Source organism: Vombatus ursinus, unplaced genomic scaffold (genome assembly GCF_900497805.2).
Source record: "Vombatus ursinus unplaced genomic scaffold, bare-nosed wombat genome assembly UNPS02014770.1, whole genome shotgun sequence".
NCBI classification, from domain to species: Eukaryota; Metazoa; Chordata; class Mammalia; order Diprotodontia; family Vombatidae; genus Vombatus; species Vombatus ursinus.
In genome coordinates this window covers 2,529,994-2,554,822 of record NW_020954548.1, presented here as the reverse complement: position 1 = coordinate 2,554,822, position 24,829 = coordinate 2,529,994, and the positions used below count along the sequence as shown (strand labels likewise).

The 24,829-nt window shown below is 40.8% G+C and overlaps 1 protein-coding gene across 1 annotated transcript; it reads left to right on the top strand.

The window, feature by feature from the left end:
• The first annotated feature begins 204 nt into the window (after nt 1-204).
• Nucleotides 205-24,592, top strand: TMEM246 (transmembrane protein 246). The gene is made up of 4 exons (XM_027862784.1): nt 205-330; nt 7,541-7,638; nt 12,156-12,268; nt 20,610-24,592. The coding sequence occupies exon 4, from the start codon at nt 20,698-20,700 to the stop codon at nt 21,886-21,888; it is 1,191 nt and encodes a 396-aa protein (XP_027718585.1). The 5' UTR covers nt 205-330; nt 7,541-7,638; nt 12,156-12,268; nt 20,610-20,697; the 3' UTR covers nt 21,889-24,592.
• Nucleotides 24,593-24,829: the final 237 nt, after the last annotated feature.

Sequence of the window (24,829 nt, the reverse complement as noted above, 5' to 3'; positions counted from 1 at the left end):
GTTAAAAAAATTTTACATGTGATTAGGAAATATTTAACGAAATAAATAAAAATAATTAAAAAGAAAAGAAAGTCTGGCCCACGCCTGGAGCAGCCAGCAAACTGGCCCGGCTCACGTGACCCGGTTTTACCGTTCGCCCCTCCCTCACCTCGCTTTTCTCCCTTTCCTGTCGGCCCGCAGGCTGGCGCGGGGCCCGGGCGGCAGGGGAGAGGATGGGAGCCGGCAGCTGGAGCCTGCGGCCGGCGTGGACGACCCGACCCTTGGGCTGCAAAGGAGTGGAATGAGCGTTCCGGGGCAGGGCGTGTCCCGGCTCTTCTCCTTCCTGCCCAGGTAGGAATACTGCATCCCTCGCGTCCCCTCACCTCCTTCTCTCTTAGCCTTCACGCCAGCCCCCGCCCCCACTTTCCCATTCCCCAGCTCCCAGCAGCAGTGGCTCCTTGCAGCAGCGGGAGCTCCCCCTCCCGCCCTGGGCTTCTGGGCTTTCCGACCTTGACCCTTAAGCCTGCAGGGAGAGAGGGGGCGAGGATCTGGCTCCATGTGTGGGAGGGGGAAGGATCAGACTGGGAGGACGGGTAGGCAGGAATAGGACCCCTCCCCCATGGGGGAAGAACGATCCGACCGGAGAGCAGTAGGATCAGACCCGAAAGGGAGGGGGTCCGGCATCTGGAAGGCAGAAGACTGTGCTTGGTGCCCAGGCTGAGCTAATGGGCGGAACGTGCTTTGGTAACCGTGGATCCTGAAAGGGAAGCGGAGATGGAGATGGGCATTGAGCAGTCTGATCTGAACAGTGGGGGCAAGGGCCCTGGCTCTTCTCTCGGGGCAAGTCGGCTAGTTTTCTCTAAGGGGACCCTTTACGAGCCGTGCCAAGCAGCCCTGGATTAACCTGAGCCCCTGAGCTGAATTCCCAGCGCTGCAGGGCAGGTGTGGCACAGGCTGCATGGACTTGCTGCCGTCTTTTCTAGTTGGTCACCGTCTACTATGTTTCAGGCCCAGTGTTAAGAGCTGGAGATACCCTCCCCCCAAAAAGTTAAAAGATAGTTCCAGCCCTCGAGGTGCTCACAGACTAATGGGGGAAACAACATAGAAGTAACTATATACAAACAAGCTATAGACAGGATAAATTCGAAATAATCAGCAGAGGGAGGACAGGAAGGCTCTAAAATTGAGGGATTGCAAAAGGCTTCTTGCAGAAGGTGGGGTTTAAGCTGGATTTGAAGGAAGGCGGTAAAGTAGGAAGACTTCAGCTTCGTAAGGCCTGGAAAGGGGACCCAGATCTCTTTCTTGGATGCCTGCAGTTCGTTTTGTCCGATCTGCGTTTGAGAGACAGGAAGGCTTAAGGCCACACCTAGCCAAACAACTGGGATTTTTAGAAATGGTCTGACCCAATTAATTCCTTCATTTTACAGATCAAGAAATTGGGGGAGGGGGAAGGGTTGAGGGTGGGAATCTTTAGCCATCCTGTTTTTGTAGTTTTATGTATGATAATAAATGCACCTCTGTGTAAGTATGTCTGTTTGCCCAGTGATAGTGGGCTCTTGTGAGGGTTTCCAATTAGAGGTGTGGAAATTCACCACCAACTTCCTGCCCTCCTGCCCCTGAAACCATGTGACAGAAATTGTCTGGGCTTAATTAACTGCCAAGATACTGCTACAAGTTAATTATGCAGAAATATGGAGAAACGGTTTATTACTCTCAGAACTTGACCCACATTATACAAAAATCAAGGAGTCAGTGAGCAGCAGTTTTAAGCTGTATCGTATAGGTTTTGGTTACATAGGCAGAATGAATACAATGGAATTTTACAGAATTCAGGAGAAGATCTATATCAGGTAAAACTGAAAACTAGTCAGTGAAATACCTGGGCTATATCTGACATCTCAAGCTGGAATTTGCAGACTAATCAGTTAATACCTTAGTTTAATATCTTAGCTTGATTTTGCAGATCCTAGCTCCTTATGTAAACGAATGAGAGTAACACAGTTAAGCCTGAAATTCACTTATCCCAACACCCTCTCTGAACTATAGCCCTTAAAAACCCAGAGCCCTTTTTTTACGTCTCCAACGCCCCTGGTAGAGTGAGTAAGACTGCCCCTTGATAATTCCAGGAAGTCCTAGCTCCTTTCTCTCTTCTCAACCCAATAGGGCTTGCATTCAAATAGACTTTTGAACATTTTTTGAGTCCTACCTTTCCAACCAGTGAATTTCTTTGGTGGAATTGCACTGTTTCCTTTTTGTAAACTAAGACCCGCCTTTGTTAAGAATTTAAGCCTAAATTTGCATGGCACTTTAAACTTGTATTTCAGAGGTTTATGGGGAAAATTTTATCTACTAATTCTTGTTGAATTGAAAAACTCTTGGGAACAATGAGCCTGGCTTTATCGTTTTCACCACCAAGATACTTAAATACCCAGAGCCAAGATTGGAACCCAGATACTCTGATTGATAGTCCAGTGTTTTATATTACGCCTTCCACTAGCACAAACATTCTGTAAGGATTATTTTCTTAAATGTCACTGGCTCATAGGATGTTAAGTTGGAAGAGACTGAGAGATATTTAGAGCAACTGAATGAGGAAACAAATGCTGAGAAATAGGGTAGGAATGAGTACTGGACTTAGAGCCAGAGAACCTGGGTCAGCCAGTTAAGAAACATTTCAGTGCCTGTTGTGTGGTAGACACTGTACTAAGTGCTAGGGATACAAATATAGGTAAAAGACAGTCCATTGAAATTTGTGCTGAGTCGTTTAAGGGACTCCATTTTAAAACCTTGTTTAGACTTTGAGATAGCTTGTAGGAAAGGGCATATCACCAATCTCCTCTTCCTATGGTAAGGTAATATGGGAGGAGCTGAGATGGCAGGATTGTATTTCTTTTATTGCAAAACTTATTCATAAAAGCAGAGTGCATGGTTTGAAACTCCTTACTAGGCTATGCTTAACTTTTTCCTTGGGTTGCTACAATAAACTCCTTTGTCTTATTTCCTGAGTTTTGGTCTCATCCGCTAAGGCAAAGATTTATTTCAACACCTGATCTCAAGGAGCTCATGCTCTAAAGGAGGAGACAGCATGTAAACATTATACAAACAAGCTATAGACAGGCTAAATTGGAGATAATCAGCAGAGAAAAAGGTATTAGAATTAAGAGGGATTTGCAAATTTTAAAGTACACTATAAAACTCAGCTATAAGAATAATAAAAGTTCATAGGGGAAGTCAAGCTCTAAGACGTGTAAGGGTGGGAAGAAAGATGAGCTTAGATGCAGGCCCTTCATACAGGAAGTGTCCTGAAGCCCTTCAGCTGTGCTTTGATAGGGAGAGATTTCATTAGATAGGATTTTCAGTCCAGTCCAGGCATAAGAGGATGACATGTTCCGATGCAGGATGGGAAATGACCAGTAGTCTAGTTTGGTTATCACATAGAATTGAAGGGAAGAAAATAGAAAAATGGAAAAGTAGATGGGAGTCAGCTTTCTAAGAAATGCTTAGAAACCGGTTTGGTTTTTTTTTTTTTTGTCTTTGATTTGTTTTTAAAGAAAAAGCATGTCCTTTGCCCTCCTGGATTCCCCCTTTTGAAGTAGACACAAATCCACTAATAAATATGAAGGAAAAAAGGAATTGAACAGCAGACCTATATGCAATAGGGTGTTTTTGACAAAAGTCTATCATATTTTTGTGTTGATATTTTTAACCACAAGGTCAACAAACTTTTAAGTCCATGCATGCATAGTGCTATTAAATATAAAGATTAAATTCGTATTTCCTGTCTATCTTCATGGAGCTCACAATCTAAAATCTAATACATGGAAGATGTTTTATCATTGCATTTTTTAAAAATCTCTTTTGCTGCTGCTAATTTCCCCAGAACGGCACTCCCAACATTCACCTCATTATTTCCCCCCCAGTTGTTCTTCTGGACCTACTGATCTCCAGAAATTCAAGATGAAATCAACTCTGTATCTCTTCAGATCGTTTCCCACCCTGGCTGCAGGACTTCATCATTCCCCTGACTGTGCTGTTATCTCACCTCCCCTTTTCAGCTTCCTTTTATATGTTGTCTAGACTCCTCTTTCTGAGTTCATATTTAGCTGTGTGACCCTGAATAAATCACTTAACCTCTGTTTGCCTTAATCCACTGGAGTAGGAAACAGCAAACCACTTCAGTGTCTTTCGGCAGTTAGGTGCTGCATTGGATAGAGTGGCTGGCCAGGGGTCAGGAAGACTCATCTTTCTTAGTTCAGATCTGGCCTCAAGCTGAAGAAGGAAATGGCAAACTACCCCAGTGTCTTTTCCGAGGAAAACTTCAAATGGAGTGAGATAGGACTGAAAAATGATTGAACTATAATGCCTTCTCTCATTAGACTATAAACTCCCTGAGGGCAGAGATTGGCCTATGCTTTTCTTCAGCAAGTTCTTAGTGTTGTGGTCTGAGAGGTTGAGACCCCTCAAAGACTGAAGTACAAGACGGGGGTCGTCTGGAATGAATTCACAGACTCAAGTATTCTTTAAGTCAAGGTGGCAAAGATTTATTGTTACCCTTTTCAGCGGGCAAGGATTCTTAAGGAACCTGCAAGAGACTGAGGATGGAGCTAAGGTTTATATGGAAAAGGGCATGGGAAAGGAATGCCAGGGACACTGATGAGGTAATTTAAAGGTCCAGGTGTCTTTGGGAGCTATGGATGAGATAGTACAGGGAGTATACCGGACAGGGAGGGAGATGGCAGAGGTATGGATCTTGGGAGTCTGGCAGGAGGAAGAGTCCTTGGGCCAGCCAAGGACAAAACTCCTTGGGCTGGGCAAATCACCCCTCTCCCTCTGTCTTGATGAGAGAATGCTCTGCAGCAAGGGAAAGCTTTCTCACAAGACAGGAACTTACTAAGGAATTGGGAGGCTTCCAGAGACATGATCTGAGGGCTGGGGCCTGAGCAGCCCAGCACTCTCTCACCCAACTTTGTGTAGCTGCACCAGGGAGAGGGATAAGGGTCGTGCTGGGGCCCATGCATGAGCAATTGCTAGGCACAGTGTCTTTGGGCTGGGGAGTGGTTGTCAGAGGCAGTGTTTCTGAGGCTAGGGAGAAATTGGGGTCCAAGTACAAGCACAAGCACCCAAGCACCCCATCATTAGCACCCTTTTAGAGATTCCACGATGGTGATTGGTGGGGAATACAACATTATCTACACTTTGTGATCTGAGAACAGTAATTGGTTGAGGTGATCAAAAGTATGAGAGTGAAATGTTCCCCATTTTGCTAAAGGGTTAGCTAACTAGGCAGGGTATAGAAGGTCTTATCAATGATGCGAGCTGCTATGAGGCCATTTAGACCCAGAGAGACATTTATCTATGAAGTTATTGTGAAAAGAGGGGAAACCTTTTCAATTGGTTTTTTGGAATGAAAGCAAAAGAGAGAACAGTTAACACGCAATACTAGCCAATCTGTATCTTCCCAGAGTTTATCTGGCAAGTATAATTGGGTGGATTTTGGGTTGACTTCTCTTTTTCCCTTGGAGAGATGAAATAACCTCCTAATGCACATCCCATCAAAGGAAGAAAAGCTAGGAGACAGGAGTCAGAAAGACCTATATTCAAATTCTGCCTCAAACTCTTAATAGTTGTGTAAGTCATTTAACCTCTCTCAGCCTCAGTTTCTTTATTTGTAAAATGGGGATAACAGTAGTACCTATGTCACAAGGCTCTTGCAGGGATCTGGTGAGAAATATATGTAATGTACTTTGCAACTTTTAAAGGGCTGTATGTTAGCTATTATAGCTAAGTATAAATGTATATTGAAGCAAGTATTGTATAACAAACAATATCAATTCACTTAAACTCCCTAGAGTGAGGAAGGATAGCACTTGCTATTCCAAAATCCTCAGAAATAAAACATATCCTTAAACATATCGTAAGCAAGAGTAACAGAAACCACAAGCCAGATGCTTTGAAATGGATTGCACCTGTCATCGTTTCACAGGCCTCAAAACAGTCTGTGACAGACTTTTGCTAAACTTAATGAAACTAATTTTCTTTCAAATTATAAATGGGTGAGTGACTGAATCATGAGTATGTCAGGGTTTGCTTATATTGTATTAATTATGACTCTCTGGGACAGAAAAGTCCTAAACTTATCATACTTAACTGATTTTTTTTCTCCTTTATAGATAATCAGAAATGTTGTCTGATATTCAAGACAGCTTATAGCAAAGATTGGACTGTGTAGTCTTCTAATATTGATCATAACAAGATTTATTGAATATCATCGCAGAAACATCACAGGGTGTACAGTTTACAGTGGTTTGTCTTTGATACAACTTGATTATCTTTGTGCATTCATATTTGATTAATAAAATTCAATAAAGCCAGAATTTCAAACATGTTAACAATCTTAAGAAATGGAGTATAGAATAATAGGGAAAAAAATCTTCTCACGAGTATTGTATCACAGCTCCTTGCAGGTTAGGGATTGTTTCGTTATTTGTACTTTTATCTTCTGTGCCTAGCTCAGAGCCTGCATATAGTAGGTGCTTAATAAATACTCAAATCAATTGTGCAGTGGTTCTTTGTCTTCTTGAGGTGATGTCTTAGTGTCTTTATTTCAATATTTTTGATCAGCAATTACAGAATCTGAGACCTCAGAGGCCATCTAGCCCAACTCGTACTTGATCAAGAATCCCTTGTTTGTATACCAGACAAGGGGGGTGTGACCCCTTGCTTAAAGATCTTCCAGTGAGTGGTAGACCTACTTCCTATGGTAGCCCCATTCTTAGGTGGCTCTAATCATTAAAGTTCTGCCTGTTAAGCCTGAATGTATCTATTTGCAGATTTTGCCCATTGTTCCTTGTTCTGCTCTCCAAGGCTAAGCAGAATAAGTCTGATCCCTCCTCCATATGATAGCTTTTAAATATTTGAAAGCAATGATCAGATATGCCCTTAATATTCTTTTCTCCAAGTCAAATATCTTGAGTTCCATTCAACCATTTCTCATGTGGCATGAATTTGTAATCTTCCCCATTCCTGACCACTCTCTTCTGGATGTTTTTTAGCTTATTGAATATATTTAATGGTGGAAGCCAAGGATTCAGGGTAGGGGCACAAATTTTAAAATTAGAGTAAGTAAAACTTAAAATAATTAAAAATTTGACCTGTACATTAAGTAATGAAGCCTCAGCTGAAACAAAGCTCACAACTACTTAGTATATTAAATCACAGATGAACCGAGAAAGGTAACTTCCTTTGTAAGATATCCTGACATGAAATACAGAAACATAAGAGGAAAATAAAGTTTAAAATAACTGAAGGAAAAGTTTGGCTTTGGGCTGTACTTAAAGTAGTCCTAAGAATAAATGCCAGTGTTCAACAGGTGTTTTATGAAAGAGGTGCATTATACAGGGATTAGAGCGAGAAGGGAATGGTTCCTATGCTCAATGAATAATTCCCCTAATGTAGATATGAACAATTTTGGAGACCAAATGACTCTCAGGATCCATTATCTAAAAAATATAATGTCACCAAGATTGATGGTATATGTTTTAAATCTCTGTTTTTCTGACAGGACAAATAACTTTCATCTGGACTGGTAGGCAGCTTTAGCAGTCATGAGTCCAGTTCCCTTCATATCATCAATATGCTGTGCCCAAGAGAATTAATCAGGTAAATATATAAACTTTTTGGCTAAAACTAGCATTTTCCTCAAAGAAAAATAAAACAAAAAACCTTTCATGTTTTCTCAATTAGTTTTGTTTAGACTTCTGGTTTAGGCTGAAACTTTTTTGTCTGGTTGAAATCTTTTTGTCCACTTCTACTTTCCCCCAAAATACAAGAGAATGGAATTCCAGTCCCTTTATTAAATCTTGTGATTTTAAAAAAAGTCTTCTATATAATAATTCATATAGTTCTGAATTCTCCATCAGTAACAGTTCTGCACTGAATTTGTGTCCAGTGATTCATCCATGCTGCATGATCATGTGGAATGTTCCAAAGAAAATAGTTTTTATTTTTTTTTCCTTCCCTAATAACATGAGTTCTTAAAACAAGACAACTAGTTGTCCAGAGAGCTATAAATCTCAGTGACAGGGAGTTTCCTGAGAGAGTTCTAGTAATACATGTGTCCTCACAGATTAAGAGAGAAAACCCCAACTGCAGATTACCTCAACAGTTGTTCTTGTATTAGCATAGAATGCTAAATGGAAGCCAGAGTGTTCCAACTTCAAGAGCTAAATTGAGGAGTTTATATTTTGTTTGTGAGCCAATAGAAAGTCACTGTGGTTTGTTGAGTAGAAGAGTGATGTGGTCAGATCTGGATTTAAGGAAAACTTTGGCATCTGTGGGGAGAGACTTGGAAGGGAGACCAGTTAGAAAGGTAAAATCCCAGACTCACAGGAGATATCACAGGCTATGTAGCCAAGGTAACTGAGGTGGCTGGCGGTGCAATGAATAGATTGCTGGTCCTGGAATCAAGAAGACCTGAGTTCAAATGTGGCCTTAGATACTTATTAGCTGTGTGACCCCGGGGCAATCAATTAACATGTTTGCCTCAGTTTCCTCACCTGTAAAATGGGGATAATAATAGCACCTACTTCCCAGCTTGTTGTGAGGATCAAATAAAGTAATAGTTGTAAACCTCCTAGCACATAGTAGGCAATGTGTTTGTATACATATATGTAATATATATGTATATATATGTGTGACACACAGACACAGTCATCCCTCAACATTCACAGAGGTTAAGGGCCCAGAACCCCTGAGAATGTGAAAAACTGTAAATAACTCCAGCTCACCCCAAACTTTTATTTTTAATAATTCTGATCATATTTATTTAACACATTTTAAAAAAAACAAGTAAAACACACTGCAGCCATAAAAAAAGTTGCAGTTTCTACATGAGAGATTAGCATGGAGCTGCAGCAACTGCTTCACAGATTTCCTTCTACCAGCAAGATGCAAAGATCACTATGGGAGAAAATCACATGACTGAGTCTGGATGGTAGAGAAACAAAGAGGTGGCGTTTCCAAAGAGACTAAGTAGCCTGTAGTTCTTCAGCACACTGAAACTTGAACAAAATTTAATTGTTAATTTATGTATGGATACTTATGGTAGTAAATGATTAAAAAACATTAATAGCATATAGTATTTATGCATTTGTGACTTACTAAATTTTTTAAAAGTTTTCTTTACAAATGTGTGTCATCTGCAATTTTCTGCAGTATGTGGCAGATCTCCAAAAATTTTCATTTATGTATTGATGGCCAGCCTGAGAATAACCAAAACTGTAAATGTGAAACCTGAGAATGTCAAGGGATGACTATAACATATGAGGAAGGAGCTCATATATTTATTTATACCCACACATGCTTATTCCTTCCTTTTCCATCTAGTTCAATTACCTCTAAGCAAAAGTCCCTTCCAGAGCATGCCTGAGAAGTGGTCATCTAGCCTTTAACTGATGACCTCCTACTCTACTTTTAGCTAGCTTAATCATTAGTGAGTTGCCCTGTGTTGTGGATAGAAAGCCAGCCTCAGAGTCAGGAACACCTAGGTTTAAGTCTAGCCTCTGACACCTTCTGGTTGGGTGACCTTGTGTACCTCATGGCAACCTCATGAGGTCACAACCCACAGTTTAAGAAACACTGCCTTAGACAACTCTTTAAGAGGTAAACTGAGGAACAATTTCTGTTCCACATTGGTAGAGAAATTTTCCTATACCAGCGAATTCACTGGTTAGCACCACTGATGGAAAGTCTTCCCTTTGGTAAATCTAGATTCTCCTCTTAGTAGTTTCCACCCGTTACTCTTAGTTTTGCTATCAAAGGTATGTTACAACACAGAGCCCACTGGCTTCAAGTGAACCAGATTAAAGTATAACTGGGGAATGTTTAATAAATAAAAATATAGTACGACATAGGTAATATTGGGGCAGCTAGGTGGCACAGTGAATAGAGCACCAGCCCTGGAGTCAGGAGGACTTGAGTTCAAATTCAACCTCAGATGCTTGACACTTACAAGCTGTGTGACCCTGGCCAACTCACTAAACCTCATTGCCTAGCAAAAAACAAAAAAACAAAACCAGAAAACCATAGGTTATGTTAATTTGTGGTTTTCTAAGTCAATATGTGGCTGGCAGGGATCTGTTTCTATTTGAGTTTGACAGCACTGCTCTCAATGGCTGTGATGCTCCCCTACAAATTACAGAGGCTGAGAAGCTCTCAGATTTTAGAGGCTTGTTGGTTCCTTTGCAGAGCAGTCCATTCCAGGAGAAGATATGTAGATTTTATTGTTCAGACTCATGTTGAATTTGGTTCAATGCACCATAGGGTGATAAGGAACAATTTTAATGATCCATAGAATATGTATATTAGTATATTCTGGGGGATGAAGTCTGGAGAACTGAGGTGTAGGGTCTAGAACTGGGGTCCAGAGAGCTGGGGGCTAGTCTTACTGACTGTGAGATAAATGTGTAGATGCTTAACCTTGTTCTGTCTCAGGTCCTTGGTTTTTAAAAGTGAAAGTAATAAGAGACTTGGAGAAAAACTCTTATTTGCTTTTAAGTGTTTGAAGATCTGGCTTGTAAAATGGTGTCTCCAGACTTTTTTTGATCATACCACCCCCTCAGTGGAAAAAAAAAAAATTGAGCATCTCCAGTTTATAAATTACATACATGTACTGATGACTAACATATTATACATATTATGAAGCATATACAAAAATAAACATTTTAAAGGAAATGAAAATGGAACCATTTTTATTACTAGTACAAAAAACCTTTTTGTTCTCAGTAAAAAAAATATTTTGTGAGATCAGTGCAACTGAATATGCTTCATTATTTTTGGAAATCTTGGTTTAACACTTTGTGATACACAGATCTGATGGTCTGGCTTTAAGTCAGTTTTTTTTCAATACTTGGTTTTTATGATTGTCATAGCTGGAAAAGATGCCTCATAGGGATAGAGAACCAAACAGAAGAAGCGCCTTATTGGCTCCACTTACTTAATAAATCATAATACTCGTTTTTCTATCCCATCAACTATTTATGCAAAGACTTTTATTGGAATTGGGTTAGCGACTTTCCATCATCCCCATTGTCAGGGAGGAGAGACATGGTATTTGGAGGTCAAGTCCCAGATCTAGAGGGTGGTTGATTTACGTATGGAGGGCAGGGGCAGTGGCAGGACAGATAGTAAGATACTCGGGTAGGCCCTGTTTTCTGATGGTAGATATCCTTCATCTAGATGAAGGGGCAGCTAGATGGCTCAGTGGTTAGAACGCTGGGCCTGGACTCAGGAAGACTGTTAGAAATACGCTTGACACCTAAAATTTAGTATCAAGAAAGTTTATTACAGAGAAAATCCAGAGGATTTAGACATTTCTGGCCAGAAGCGGGCTCCACCCCTCTTCAGGAGGGATGGGCCCTGAGTGCAAGGGCAAGCATGCTTTTATACATTCAAATTCGGCGCAAAACCTCCCAGGCCTGGATTGGCCCATCCCTTCGTGGGTTACACCCCTCCTTACATGTTTCCCCTTGATATGCTTAAGTATGTTCCCCCTCCCTTGGTCATACATCCCATGACTCATTAATGAGGCTCGGGGTGTGTCAGATAATAGTAATGAAGTTCATTAAGCAGGTGCACTAACATTTTTCAGGTGTCCTCGGGTTGACCCTAACTGGTCTGAGCTGGCTCAACCCTTATCTCGAATTTGGAGTCTTTTTGGAGCCTTCCCTTACCTACAGTGTACTACTACCTGGAATTGTTCTTTAAGTCTCTGCATTATTCTCTTTCTCTGTGGAAATTTAACCTTTACCTCGCTCCCACAAAGACCTTAGTTCAAATTCAGCCTTAGATACTAACTGTGTGACCCTAGTCAAGTCATTTAACCTCTGTTTGCCTTACTCCACTGGAGAAGAAAATGGCAAACCACTCTAGTATCTTTACCAAGAAAATACCATGGACAGCATTGTTGTGCTGTGGTCCATTGGGTCATGAAGCATAGGACACAACTGAACAACAGGGTGTCCTCCATTTGTTTCCAAGTGATCCAGGGGTGTGTGGTTGGGGCTTTCTTGGAGGAGAGCTGCAGATCAGGGTTCTGTGCTCAGTTATTTGATCCTGAAGCCTATTAGCAGTCACAGCTGCTGTTTACTCACACTGCTATGCCTGTGCTTCTCCTGCAGTCCTGGCTGTGGCTTTTCCCAGGCCCTGCTTGAGCCTCCTTTGTTCTCCCAAGGGTGGAGGAAGAGAAGATCCCAGGCAGGCAGCCAGGATCTCATTAAAGGGGACAAACAAGGTATGTGCTGTTGCTCCTGGGAATGGGGAGGGTGGGGAGAGCCTCAAGGCCAGGTTGGGCGCGAGTGATTAACTCTCTGCCTGGAGAAAGGTGTGCTTGGCTGACTGTCTATCTCAGCCCAGCCTGCCCTGGGTGCAGGCAGAGAGAGAGGCGGGGAGGCAGCAGCTCCAAGCATGCTGAATCCAGCCCGTAGCACAGTGTGTGGCATATAACAGGCTCTTAATAAATGTCAATTGATCAGTTGAATAACTGTGCTGCTATCCTCAGTTCTGATATTTTCTTTGCATGCCCCAGTGGATGGTCTTTGATATACTGGAAGGTATGCACGCCCTACTTGACCACTGTTGTAGAACAGAATTAGAACCGGTGGGTGGGACTTAAAGGGAGGCAGAAGTTTCCTGTCAATATGAAACAGAACCAAAAGAGTAACAGCATGGAGTAGTGGATGGAGAATAGGCCTTGAAGCCAATAAGACATGAGTTCAAGTACTACTTCTGACATACTGTCTTTGTGACCCTGGTAAGTCACTTTACCTCTCAGTGCTCTACACTAGAAGTAAGAGAGAATGTGCTGACCTGCCTTAGTAGAGGAGTTCCCTATACCATTGAATCATAGCTGCAGTGTCTATGCTTGTATAACATAGAGCTGCCACAACTGGCCTTTTTATAAAAGTGCAATAAATGCCTTTGTTATTATGAAAAGAGCTTCCTAGCTAGTTGGCACCTTCCTGCCTCTCGCATTGGAGTTTGGAAGCCAATTAGAGGGCCTGAGCAAGACCCTGCCTATAAAAAGCCTGGTCAGCTCTGGTCAGCCCTTTTCTGCATTGAGGCATGGCCATGTTGTGTGAGATGGCCCCACTCCAGAGAAATGGAGGGGTGTCTAAGAGCCACGGCAGGACGATGGTGCTTCCTGCAGGACCATCCCTTCTCATGGGGCCTCAACATCATCTCACCCAAGGCCCAGACCTCCCCAAGGATGTATCTGGCCCTTCTGTCGATCACTGAGTGACAGTCATCCCAATATAGGTGTAATAATAATAATAATAATTTGACATTTATGTACGTGTTTTAAAGTTTGCAAAATGCTTTGCATAGATTATGATTGTGCACTCTTCCCGTGTACCTCTCATGCCCTGCTGGGGCAAGCTTGATGTTGTCCTCAACTTCTCACTGACACTCTCCCCACGTAGCCAGTCTGCATCCACGGCTTCTCTTGTATACATTACTTTCTCTCAAACGGTCACTACCTTGGTGAAGGCCCTCATCCTCTCACACTTGGTCTATTGCACTAGGCTAATCGGTCTGCCCCCCTCAAGTCTCTCCCTACTCCAATCCATCCTCAACTCAGCCGCCAACATGACTGTCCTTAAGTTCAGGTATTACTGTGTCACACCCTATTCAGAAAACTTCACTGACTCTTTCAGGATCAGATGTGAAATGCTCTGTTTGGCATTCAGAACCCTTTGTCACCTGACCCCTTACTATCTTTCTTTCCAGTCTGTTCACACTTGACTCTCCTCCACATACTCTGTGATCCAAAAACAATGGCATTCTTGCTATTCATCACACATGATACCCCTGACACTGTGCTATGGAACCCACTGTCCATTGCCTGGAACACTGTATCTTTCTTTCCCCATGCCCCGCCTCTCCCTCTTGGCTTTCTTCAAGACTCAGCTCAGATCTCATCTTCTGCAAAAGGCCTTTCTCAGTGCCCCCCACTGCTGGTTCCTTCCTCTGAGACTATGTTCTATTTACACTATATATTATATCTTATTTGCATGTTCTCTCCCTCATTAGAATGTGAAGCTTCTTGAGGGTGGGGACCACATTTTTGTATTTCTTAGTCTCTCCAGTTCTTAGCGCAATAGCTGGCACATAGTAAGTGCTTCATAAATATACCTGTTGACCAATTGCCTGACTTCATAGAATTTATAACCTAGCGCTACTGTAAGTAGAGCTATAAGTTTATATGTGACATATAAACACATTAATTCAAATTAGAGTATGATTATTGTAGACAAGGCCAAAAAACATTTGGTGTTGGCTGTGAGGCAGGAAGGGATTTTTTCCTTTTTTTTTTATAATTAATTAATTTATTTTGAATTATCAACAATCACTTCCATAAGTTTTTGAGTTTTAAATTTTTCTCCCCCTCCCTCCCCACATCCTTCCCCAAGACTGTTCGCAATCTTATATAGTCTATACATATATATTCCTATTAAACGTGTTTTCACATTAGTGATGTTGTAGGTAAGAATTAGAACCAATAGGAGGAACCACCAGAAAGAGGAAACAAAACACAGCAGAAGAAAAAAATAGCAAATAGTATGCTTCGATCTATATTCAAACTCCATAGTTCTCTCTTTGGATATGGATAGCATTTCCCATCATGAGACTTTTGGAGATGTCTTAGATCCTTGTATTGCTGAGAAAGGTTAAGTCTATCAATATTAGTTATCACACAATGTGACTGTTACTGTGTACAACATTCTTCTGGTTCTGCTCATTTCACTCAGCATCAGACCATACAAGTCTTTCCAGGTTTTTCTGAAGTCATAGGCTCTACTTTTGCATTCATATTAAGCATATTTTCACATTAGTCATGATGTAAAGAAGAATTAGAACTAATGGGAGGAACCACAAGAAAGAAGAATCAAAAGAAAAGGAGAGCAAATAGTGTGCTTCCATCTGCAATCAGATTCCAAAGTTCTTTCTCTGGATATAGATAGCATTTTCCATCATGAGTCTTTTGGAGTTGTCTTAGATCCTTGCATTGCTGAGAAGGCCTAAGTCTATCAAAGTCAGTCATAGCACAATGTGTACAATGTTCTCCTGGTTCTGCTCATTTCACTCAGCATCAATTCATTTAACTCATTCCAGGTTTTTCTGAAGTCTGCCTGCTCATCATTTCTTATAGCACAGTAGTATTCCATTACATTCATATACCACAACTTGTTCAGCCATTCTCCAATTGGTGGGCACTTCCTCAATTTCCAATTCTTGGCCACCACAAAAAGAGCTGCTATAAGTATTTTGTACATGAGGGTCCTTTTCCCGTTTTTATGATGTCTTTGGGATATAGCCCTAGAAGTGGTATTGCTGGGTCAGAGGGCATGCACAATTTTGTAGCCCTTTGGGCATAGTTCCAAATTGCTCTATGGAATGATTGGATCATTTCACAACTCCACCAACAATGCATTAGTGTTCCAATTTTCCCACATCTTCTCCAACATTGATCATTTTCCTGTGTTGCCATGTTAGCCAATCTGATAGGTGTGATGTGGTACCTCAGAGTCATTTTGATTTGCATTTCTCTAATCAATAATGATTTAGAGCATTTTTTTATATGACTATAGATTGCTTTAATTTCTTCCTCTGAAAACTGCCTGTTCATATCCTTTGACCATTTATCAATTGGGGAATGACTTGTATTCTTATAAATTCAACTCGGTTCTCTATATATTTTAGCAATGAAAACTTTGTCAGAGACATTGGCTATGAAAATTATTTCCCAGATTTCTGCTTCCCCTAATCTTGGTTGCATTGGCTTTGTGCAAAAACTTTTCAATTTAATGTAATCAAAATCATCCATTTTGCATTTCGTAATATTCTCTATCTCGTTTGGTCATAAATTCTTCCCTTCGCCATGGATCTGACAGGTATACTATTCCTTGCTCACTTAGTTTGCTTATAATATCAGTCTTTATATCTAAATCCTGTACTCATTTTGACTTTATCCTCGTATAGGGTGTAAGATGTTGGTCTCTGCTTAGTTTCTGCCGCACTATTTTCCAGTTTTCCCAGCAGTTTTTGTTAAATAGTGAATTCTTATCCCAGAAGCCAGAGTCTTTGGATTTATCAAATAGTAGATTACTATAGTCATAGACAGTTGTGTCTTGAGTACCTAACCTATTAGGAAGGGTTGTTTCCAACTAGAAGGCTTGTATAAGAGTTAATACAGAAGGCTCTGAGTTGAGTTTTAAAAGAAGGATTGGGTTTCAACAGATGGAGATGGGGGTGGGGTGTCCCATGTGTGTGTGTGTGTGTTTCTCTGTCTATATGTATGTGTAGGATATATCTCTATAAAGAGTGGGAAAACAGCAAAAGAGAGATTTCAAAAGAGAACATGAGAGAACATGAAGGGAATCTGTTCCAGACAAAGAGAATGACTTAGTTGGAGGTGGGCGAGTACAGGATGGGATTGGGGAGTTGCTAATAGTAGTAAGTAATAGTGTAGTTCAACTGTAGTAAAAGTGCACGAATTGGAATTGCAGCAAATGCTTGGGTTCATAGGTTTTATTAAAAGAAAAATTAGTTTTTCTGCCCCTCTGGGTTGATTATCCTGAAATAGACCCAAAGGTATCTTTGGATGGAGAAAAAATTGTAAGAAAGTGAACAGCTGAAATAAATGCAATGTGGAGTTTTTTTATTGATTTTTTTTTTTAAATTGATATGTTCAGCGACTTCAGTGACATTTTATTGAATGCCAATATGCTCACACCCATCGAACACCCCACCCCCATCTCCATCTGTTGAAACTGAATCCTTCCTTTAAAATCCAGTTCAAAGCCTTTTTCATTAATTCTTTTATGACCCTTGTAGTAGAAAACAATCTTTCATGCCTCACACCCAACATAGCATTTTATTTATACTTGTATTATCACCACTGTGATAGATGTTGGGAGAGATGCAGAAATTAAATAAGATAGATTCCCTATTTTTTTTAAAATTATTTCATTTTTAATTTATTGAATAAAACAGGCATTTCTGTAACAGTATAATAAAAAAGGTGATTGCACATGAAACTGCAAATCTACTATGTACAGCTTGCAATTCCTTTTAAATATACAACACAGTTATCATGTAGATTTCTTTTCTTTTATTCCCTCACAGCACTATAGATGGCCATCATTAGACACAAATAGGTGACTGTCTTCAAGCTGTCTCACTGCGTTTCAAAAACACAATCTGCTGTGTCTAATTTCTTTCACCAGAGCAGTCCATTTCCATCTGTCAGTACCTTAGAACAGAGGTACTCAAAATGTGGTCCAGGTCCCCCTAGAGGCCCCAGAGACTTTTAGGGGGTCTGTAAAGTCAAAACTATTTTCATAGTAGTTCTGTGTTTTAATTTATATTGTGGTAAATATATCTGTATACATTTACCGTAAAGTGTGTGTGTGTGTGTCTATATACATATATATATATATATATATATAGACACACACACACACGCATAAATATGTGTGTATATACACATGAATGTGTATGTGTATATGTATCTCCCACATAAACAAAGGCTTTTTGGGATCCTCAGTAATTTTAAGAGTGTTAAAGGGTCTCAAAACTAAAAAGTTGGAGAAGCCCTGGTTTAGAGATCAATTACCATTGGACTTTGTCAGCAGATGAGTTCTTAGCTTTGGGATTCGTGTTCTGCCCTGCAGTTGTGTTCTTCAGCAAGGCAGGGATCCCTCCTGGGAAGTGGAGTACCTGGGTCCCTGCAGGCCCACAGCCACAAGGCCATTCTTTCTCTATACCATTGTTATTTTCAAAGTCCATTTGATCTTGAAGGGACCCAGAAGCAGGGTGTGAATGCTTGGCAGTTTAGTTCAAGAAAGGACCTCAGTATCTGGTATCTTATCCTGCCAGGTGATCTTCAGAATCTTCCTAAGACCATTCAAATGGAAGCTACTCAGTTTCCTGGCATGGTGCTGGTAGACTGTCCAGATCTCACAGGTATATAACAATGAGGTCAGCCCAAAAGCTCTTCCAGCTTGGTGGTCAGTCTAATACCTCTTCTCTCCCACACTTTGGATCCTCTCAAACACTGAGTTAGCTCTGGCAATGCATGCATCAACCTCATTATCAATGTGTACATTCGTGGACAGTACACTACCAGGGTAAGTTATCCACAGCATTCAGAACTTCTCCATTTGCTATAACTGATGGTTCCACGTTTGGATGGTATGGTGGTGGCTGATAGAGCACCTGTTTTCTTGGTGTTAATTGTTAGGCCAGAATTAGCATAAGCAGCAGAGAATCGGTCCATACTTTGTTGCATCTCAGCTTAAGAGGCTGCATTGAGTGCATAATATCTGCAAACAGAAAATCATGCACCAACCCTAAATTCGAATGACGTTTTATTGCGTTTAGGTAAATGGAAGACATAGTTGGTGATGAGAAGATCATGAGATGCACAAGTCTTCAGTAATAAGTGACCATTGCTGTTGCTCTTTCCAACTCCATTCCTCCCAAGAACTCTCTGCCATGTCTGGTAGTCTGAGCTTATTCTACCATTCTAGTCTCCCAGAATTATGAGCTTGTCATTTAACCTCTAGGTAACTCTTAAAATTATAAATTATGGAATATTCCAACCTGTATCACTAAAGGGTGTTTCCTCCCCTGAGAGTTCCCTATACCAGTGACATGACAGGTGTACTCCTTGTGCTTACGTTTACTTAGCAGTACCACTTTTGTTCCAGCCAAATTCAGAGTTTATATCTCATGTTCTAAACTGCTTATGTAAATGACTGGGGGCAGATCCCATTCCATTTCATATCTAAAGAATATGAAAGGGAAGGTGACTAAATTACTTGCTTGAAGTGAAGCTTCTGTGTGTTATTTTTATTCTTTTAAAATTTTTTCTTTAAAATTTTTCTAATAAATGTAGTCATTCCTCCTTAAAGTTCCTTTCCTTGCCTTAAATGTTTCCGTGTAACAAAGAAAAATATTTAAGCCAAATCAGCTGATAACAGTGACTGTATCTGACAGCATATGTTGTATTCCACATCTGTGGTCTCCCACTTCTCTATTGAAAAAAAGGAAGATATATTTCCTCACCAGTTCCTAGGTATGATATTTATCATTACAAGTAACCTGAATTCAACTGCCTTTTATTAGCTGTTTTCTTTGTATTTTGTAGTCATTGAATAATTTGTTCTGGTTTTACCAACTGCACTCCGTATCAGCTTATGTAAGTCTTCTAATGTTTTTCCTCATTGTTTTGGGAGACACTAGAATCTATGATTCCTGCATAGTGCATGTTCTAAAGATGGAGCCCTCATTGGCCAGATCTGCTGTTACACCGTCCTCCTCACATCTCTTCAAACTTAAATTTTTCTATCCCCAATAAATCAGCTAGGTTACATTTTGAAGTTCATTGTCCATATCTCCAAGCCAGAATGATACCTGGGGTCCCAGGGAGGCAGAAGTGTAGTCCTTACACTTGTTTCCATAGTGCCATATAGGAAAAGAATTTCAAACGATCAATGTGGTGCAGATATTCTTATACAGCTAGAAATCATAATTGACCCATGTATAGTGTTTTGCAGGTTTAGCAAATAAAAGCATTTTGTAGTTTATCAGAAGTATTGCATGCTTAGTACTTAACAAGGACCTGTCTTAGGGCTTGGAACTATCATTCCCCACCCAAAGACAGTACAGTTATCCCTTTCATATCACGGCTTTTCTCATAGCAGTTTTGATATATAGCGGGTCGGCATAAGAAAATAAATGGGAATTTTGGGGGAGTTTTGTGAAAGCCTCAGACAACACACAAAGGCCAACAGATGACACAGAGCCTATGACCAAATACTTAACCCAAATTTTACAATAAGGTACCCATAAAAGAAAAAATTCAGACTTCTTCTCTGGTATGAGGGAAGGGCCAAAAAATTTTACACAGATTTTCCAGATTGCTGGGGTGCCGCATTCCTAATCCCCGTGATGTGGAAGGGACAACTGTAAGAAGAAAAAGACAAGGAAAATCCAACTTCCTGTCTCAGAAGGGAGGCATGATCCCTACACTTACCCAGAATACATATGATTCTCCTTGTAGGACCTTAAGATTTGGGGTCGACTGGGAGTCACCAAACTGACCCAAGTGAAAACTCTTCCATAATTTCCTCAGCACGTAAGGCTAATGACTACTACATTTTTTCCAGCCTGTAAAATTTCAGCTGGTACCAGTGTTGATTAAAGAAATACTGTATTAGTGCTGATGGTTTTGTTTTCCATTTCTGTTAAAATTCTGGCCCATAGCATCATATCTTTCATCTGGATTAATTTGTTTCCTTCTGAAGCCATCCTCCCCACCCCACACCGCTCTTTGCTGTTTAGCAAAGCTGGATTATTTTCATGTAGCAATTTATTCCCAGTTTAATCATGTACTTACTCAAGTTATAGCTTTCCACATACTAAAGAGTGGTAACCACCCAACTTCAAATTTAGGCTGACATTCCCTTCCTTATATAATGGTATGTTCTGAGTTTAGTCTGCAGTTTTCTTAAAGGCCTGCTACTTTTTGACCTTATTCTGCCATTCTCTACTTTTTCCCTCTTTAGGTGTGATGACCTCTTTTGCGTGATAAGATGCTTCTGGGACCGGAAACAGCAGAAATGTGACTAAACCAGAGCAGCCGCTCCTTCTGCCATGATGCTTTTCCGTAAGCCGCGGCTGCTGTCCTGGTCCAGCCCAGCTCTCCATTTCTTTTTCTTGACGATAGTAACATTTGGCATTTTGGCCCCTCTGACCTGCCACCGCCTCCTCCACTCCTACTTCTATGTGCGCCACTGGCACCTGAACCAGATGAGTGAGGAGTTCTTGAAGCAGAGCTTGAAGGCGGGTGAGGCTGCACTCCACTACTTTAAGAACCTCCAGGCCCTCGATGTCACCCTGCCCAAAGGTAGGCAGGTCCCCTCACGGCCTTGGCTTTTGATCACCATCGTCACAGTGTCCCGACAGCCTGAGTTCCACTATGTCTTACAGGTGGCATCTCAGTTCCATCGCCTCCTTCAGCAGTGTGGTCACCCATGCCAGAGTCACCAACTCTTTTTGTGTGATGTGGATTGGAACTCCAGACACCAGGATGCCAAGCTGCTGGCCAATTTTATCCCCGTGACCAGCCGATTTGCAGGCACCAAAAGGGTGAACATTAGCAGGAGTGTCCTCACGAGTACATTTGAGAAAGAGAAGCAGGACTATGCTTATTGCCTGGAGAAATCTCTGCAGAACTACAACCCAGAATACGTCCTGATGGTGGAAGATGATGCCATTCCTGAAGAGCAGATCTTTAGTGTCTTAAGGCACCTTCTGGAAACTAGATTGTCGGAGCCACACCTCAAAGATGCCCTTTACCTGAAGCTTTATCATCCCGAGAGACTCCAGTGCTACTTCAACCCAGAGCCCATGAGGATTCTGGAGTGGTTTGGTGTGGGGATGTTCCTGGGCCCCTTGCTCGGTTGGGCATATGTCAAGATTGCCAACCTCCCAGGGCTGAACTACCGCATTGTTGTCTTCTTCTCCTTGTACAGCATGGGGCTGGCAGAGCTGGTGGGCCGTCACTACCTGCTGGAGCTTCGGCGACTGGCCCCTGCCCTCTACAACGTGGTCCCCACTACGCAGTGCTGCACTCCTGCCATGCTTTTCCCTGCCTCTTCGGCCCAGAGGACGGTGAGCTATCTCGCTGAGATATCCTGCCGCGGTGGCTTTGCCAAGGACATGGCACTCTACTCATTTCTACAGGACAAGAATGAGAGGGCCTATGTGGTAGAGCCTAACCTAGTAAGACACATTGGGCTCTACTCCAGCCTCCGGTTTAACTATAAGCCCAAATTGTTGTAAAATCCTGAGAAAAGCCTTTCTGGATATTGTCAGAGCACTTTTTAGGGATGGATACACTTAGCCATGTATTTTGGATTCACTTACTTTCTTTTTTATTTGTTTAACATTGGGTAGAGAAGTGTTCATTGGGAAAGTTGAGGGGCTTAGGGGTGAAGTGCCTTAACAGTTCCTAACCTGCAGACTGGTGGCAGGCAGGATACCATTTGAATACCAAGATTCTTCCATATTCTGCACCAGACCTAGGTACATATCTTATCCAAAAATGTCTTGTGAATTCCGGATATTTTGACTTTGACATTCGAACTTTTTAGCAGATCAGACCCAGTAAATCTCTCTTACATACACACACACACACACACACACACACACACACACACACACACTCACACACACATTCACACTCACACTCACTCACTCACATACTTAGTCACTTTCCACCAAAAAAGAGGAAACACCCAAGATTAAAATAGGTGTGCCTTTGGGAAAATTTTCAATGGTATAATAGGCTGCCTCTTAATGTCTTTGTATGGGGATTTGGATCCAATAAGATCCTGGTAAAATATTCATACAAAGACAGAAGACATACAGGAAGGAGACAATAGATAGTACCTGTGGGAGTTTGGGATACATTGGCCAAAGGTCTAAAAGCTTCCAACTTTAAGGATCCAAGATTGTCAGTCCTTTCCTTCACACACCCCACAAATAAGTCTGAAGGCATAACCCATCTAAACTCGCCAATTTTAAATGTCTTTCACTTCTTTCTATCCCGGAGCACCAGAATTGGGATTCATTTGCCTTACCAACAATGATTGAGGCTTCTTCTTGTCTTGTGATGGACTGCTTACTTCCTTTCTCCTATTGTATGCTTGGATACTTTCTACCTCCATGAGAAGTTATAGGGCAATGGGAATTTTGGGGGAGTTTTGCAAAATTTTACATGTTATCATCCACATTTGTTCATTCAACAGGCACTGATCCTATTGTGTGCAAGACATTCATGCTAGGCACTGAGGGAAATACAAAGATAAATCAGAGATCACAAAATCTTAGACTTGGAAGGGCCTTCAGATCCCATCTATTCTAGTTCAGTTCATAACTGAACAAAATCCTGTCTGCCATATACCTGACAAGTGATCATCTTGTCTTTGCCTGAAAACTGCAATGGAAAGAAAACCTACTAACTCCCAAGGCAACTTAGTCTGCTTTTTGATATCTCTGATTGTTAGGAAGTTTTTCTTTACGTTAAGCTTAAATTTGCCTCTTTGTAACTTCTGTGCATTTTTCCCATCTCTACCTTCTGGACCAGAAACCAAGAAATCTGATCTCATCCCTATGATAGCCCTCCAATATTTTTAGGTGGATATTATGTTGTTCTTTAGGATAAACATCTCCAGTTCTTTGAAAGGATCCTCATATGACATGATCACAAGGTCCTTTTTCCTTAGCTTCTCTCCTCTGGATGCTCTCCAGCTTACAAATTATCTGTCCTAAAATTTATGTGGTACCTATACTGAAACACAACACTCCAGGTAGTATCCAGACAGAACAGAGTACCATAGAACTATTACATTGCTCAATATGGATATTAAGCCTTTAAATGAAGTCTGAGATCACATTAGCTTTCTGTTCTAATGCCTTCATGGAGCCTAATAGTTTAGTAGAGAAGGAAAGATATATACAGTAATGAAGACTACACGCCCACAGGAAAATAAAAATCAATCCAGGCTGACTTTAGAAAAGTCCTTTGATTTTGTAGGTTTTTGAAATATCGACATTCAGCCATTTAATTGTTAAACTGGGAACAGGGAACACAAATTGTCATTAATTATAATGGATATCTGTACACACACACACGTACGCACACCTTACTGAGATTAATCAAATCTGGCCAAGATGTGTTCCAACCTGTAGGTTCCCTACCCTTGATACCTTATAGCAAAAAAATTCCATTCCAAATAAAAGAAGAAATTTTACCATTTGTAAATGGTGTGGGATTTCACCTTCAAAGAATAATTCAACTAATCCGCACATAACAATGACAGTCTGGATTTTTTTCGGTGACTAGTTTCTGTATTTCATATCTTTTACAATGTACTAATAATATATCTTTCCTGCTACATATTGAGTGTCCTTTTACCAACAACATAAGAAAGATGGCAGATTTCTGCTGCAGGGAGGGAATGTTTTTCTGAGAAAGTCAATTGATTTGTTTATCTTGGCTGCAAAAGTTACATACAGTATATCAAACAACTATGTGTAGCTAAGTTTTTTATGGTATGTGTATGACTCATTGTAATACATTGGATAGAGTTGGACAGTGGTCTTCAAAATCTGGTTGGCTGTTGCCACCATTTGGGTACAGATTAAGAACTGCTCAATTGCTTTTTAGCTAAAGCAGTTTCGGCTTAAAAGAGGCAACATGGCATGGTGGATTGAAGACTGGCCTTAAAATCAACAGGACCTGGGTGCAGGTCACAGCTTCCTAAAGTTAATAACTTACAGATTGCCAGTCTGCATCTTTGAAATGGAGTTTCCACACCAAGAGGTACCCATGCTCGTCACAAGCCTAACCAAAAAACAAAAATCTGTCTAGGCTCAGAGGTTTTTTTTTTGTTTTGTTTTGTTTTGCTTTTTAGAACAATCAAATTTGTTCTGTTCCATCAAAAAAAAAATTCCTAATGATTAAATTTCTTCTGTTTTACAACTTTCTTGTGAATTTATTAAAAGGCAATCAGAGGAATAGGTGCTAATTAGATAATAATGTTATAATAATCACGTATTCACAATATATTATTGTGTTATAAACAATTATAATAACAATGTTAGAGTTATTACTTATTAGTTTTAGCTATTTAGTGGATCTGTTTTTTAACTTAGACATTTCTTTATCTAGTGGTAATGAGAAAGAGACAAAGTTATGTCTTAGAGGTCTGGGTTTTCA

What these genes read in the sequence shown, in the direction of transcription:
- TMEM246 (XM_027862784.1), top strand. Translation starts at nt 20,698, where the DNA reads ATGATGCTTTTCCGTAAGCCGCGGCTGCTGTCCTGGTCCAGCCCAGCT.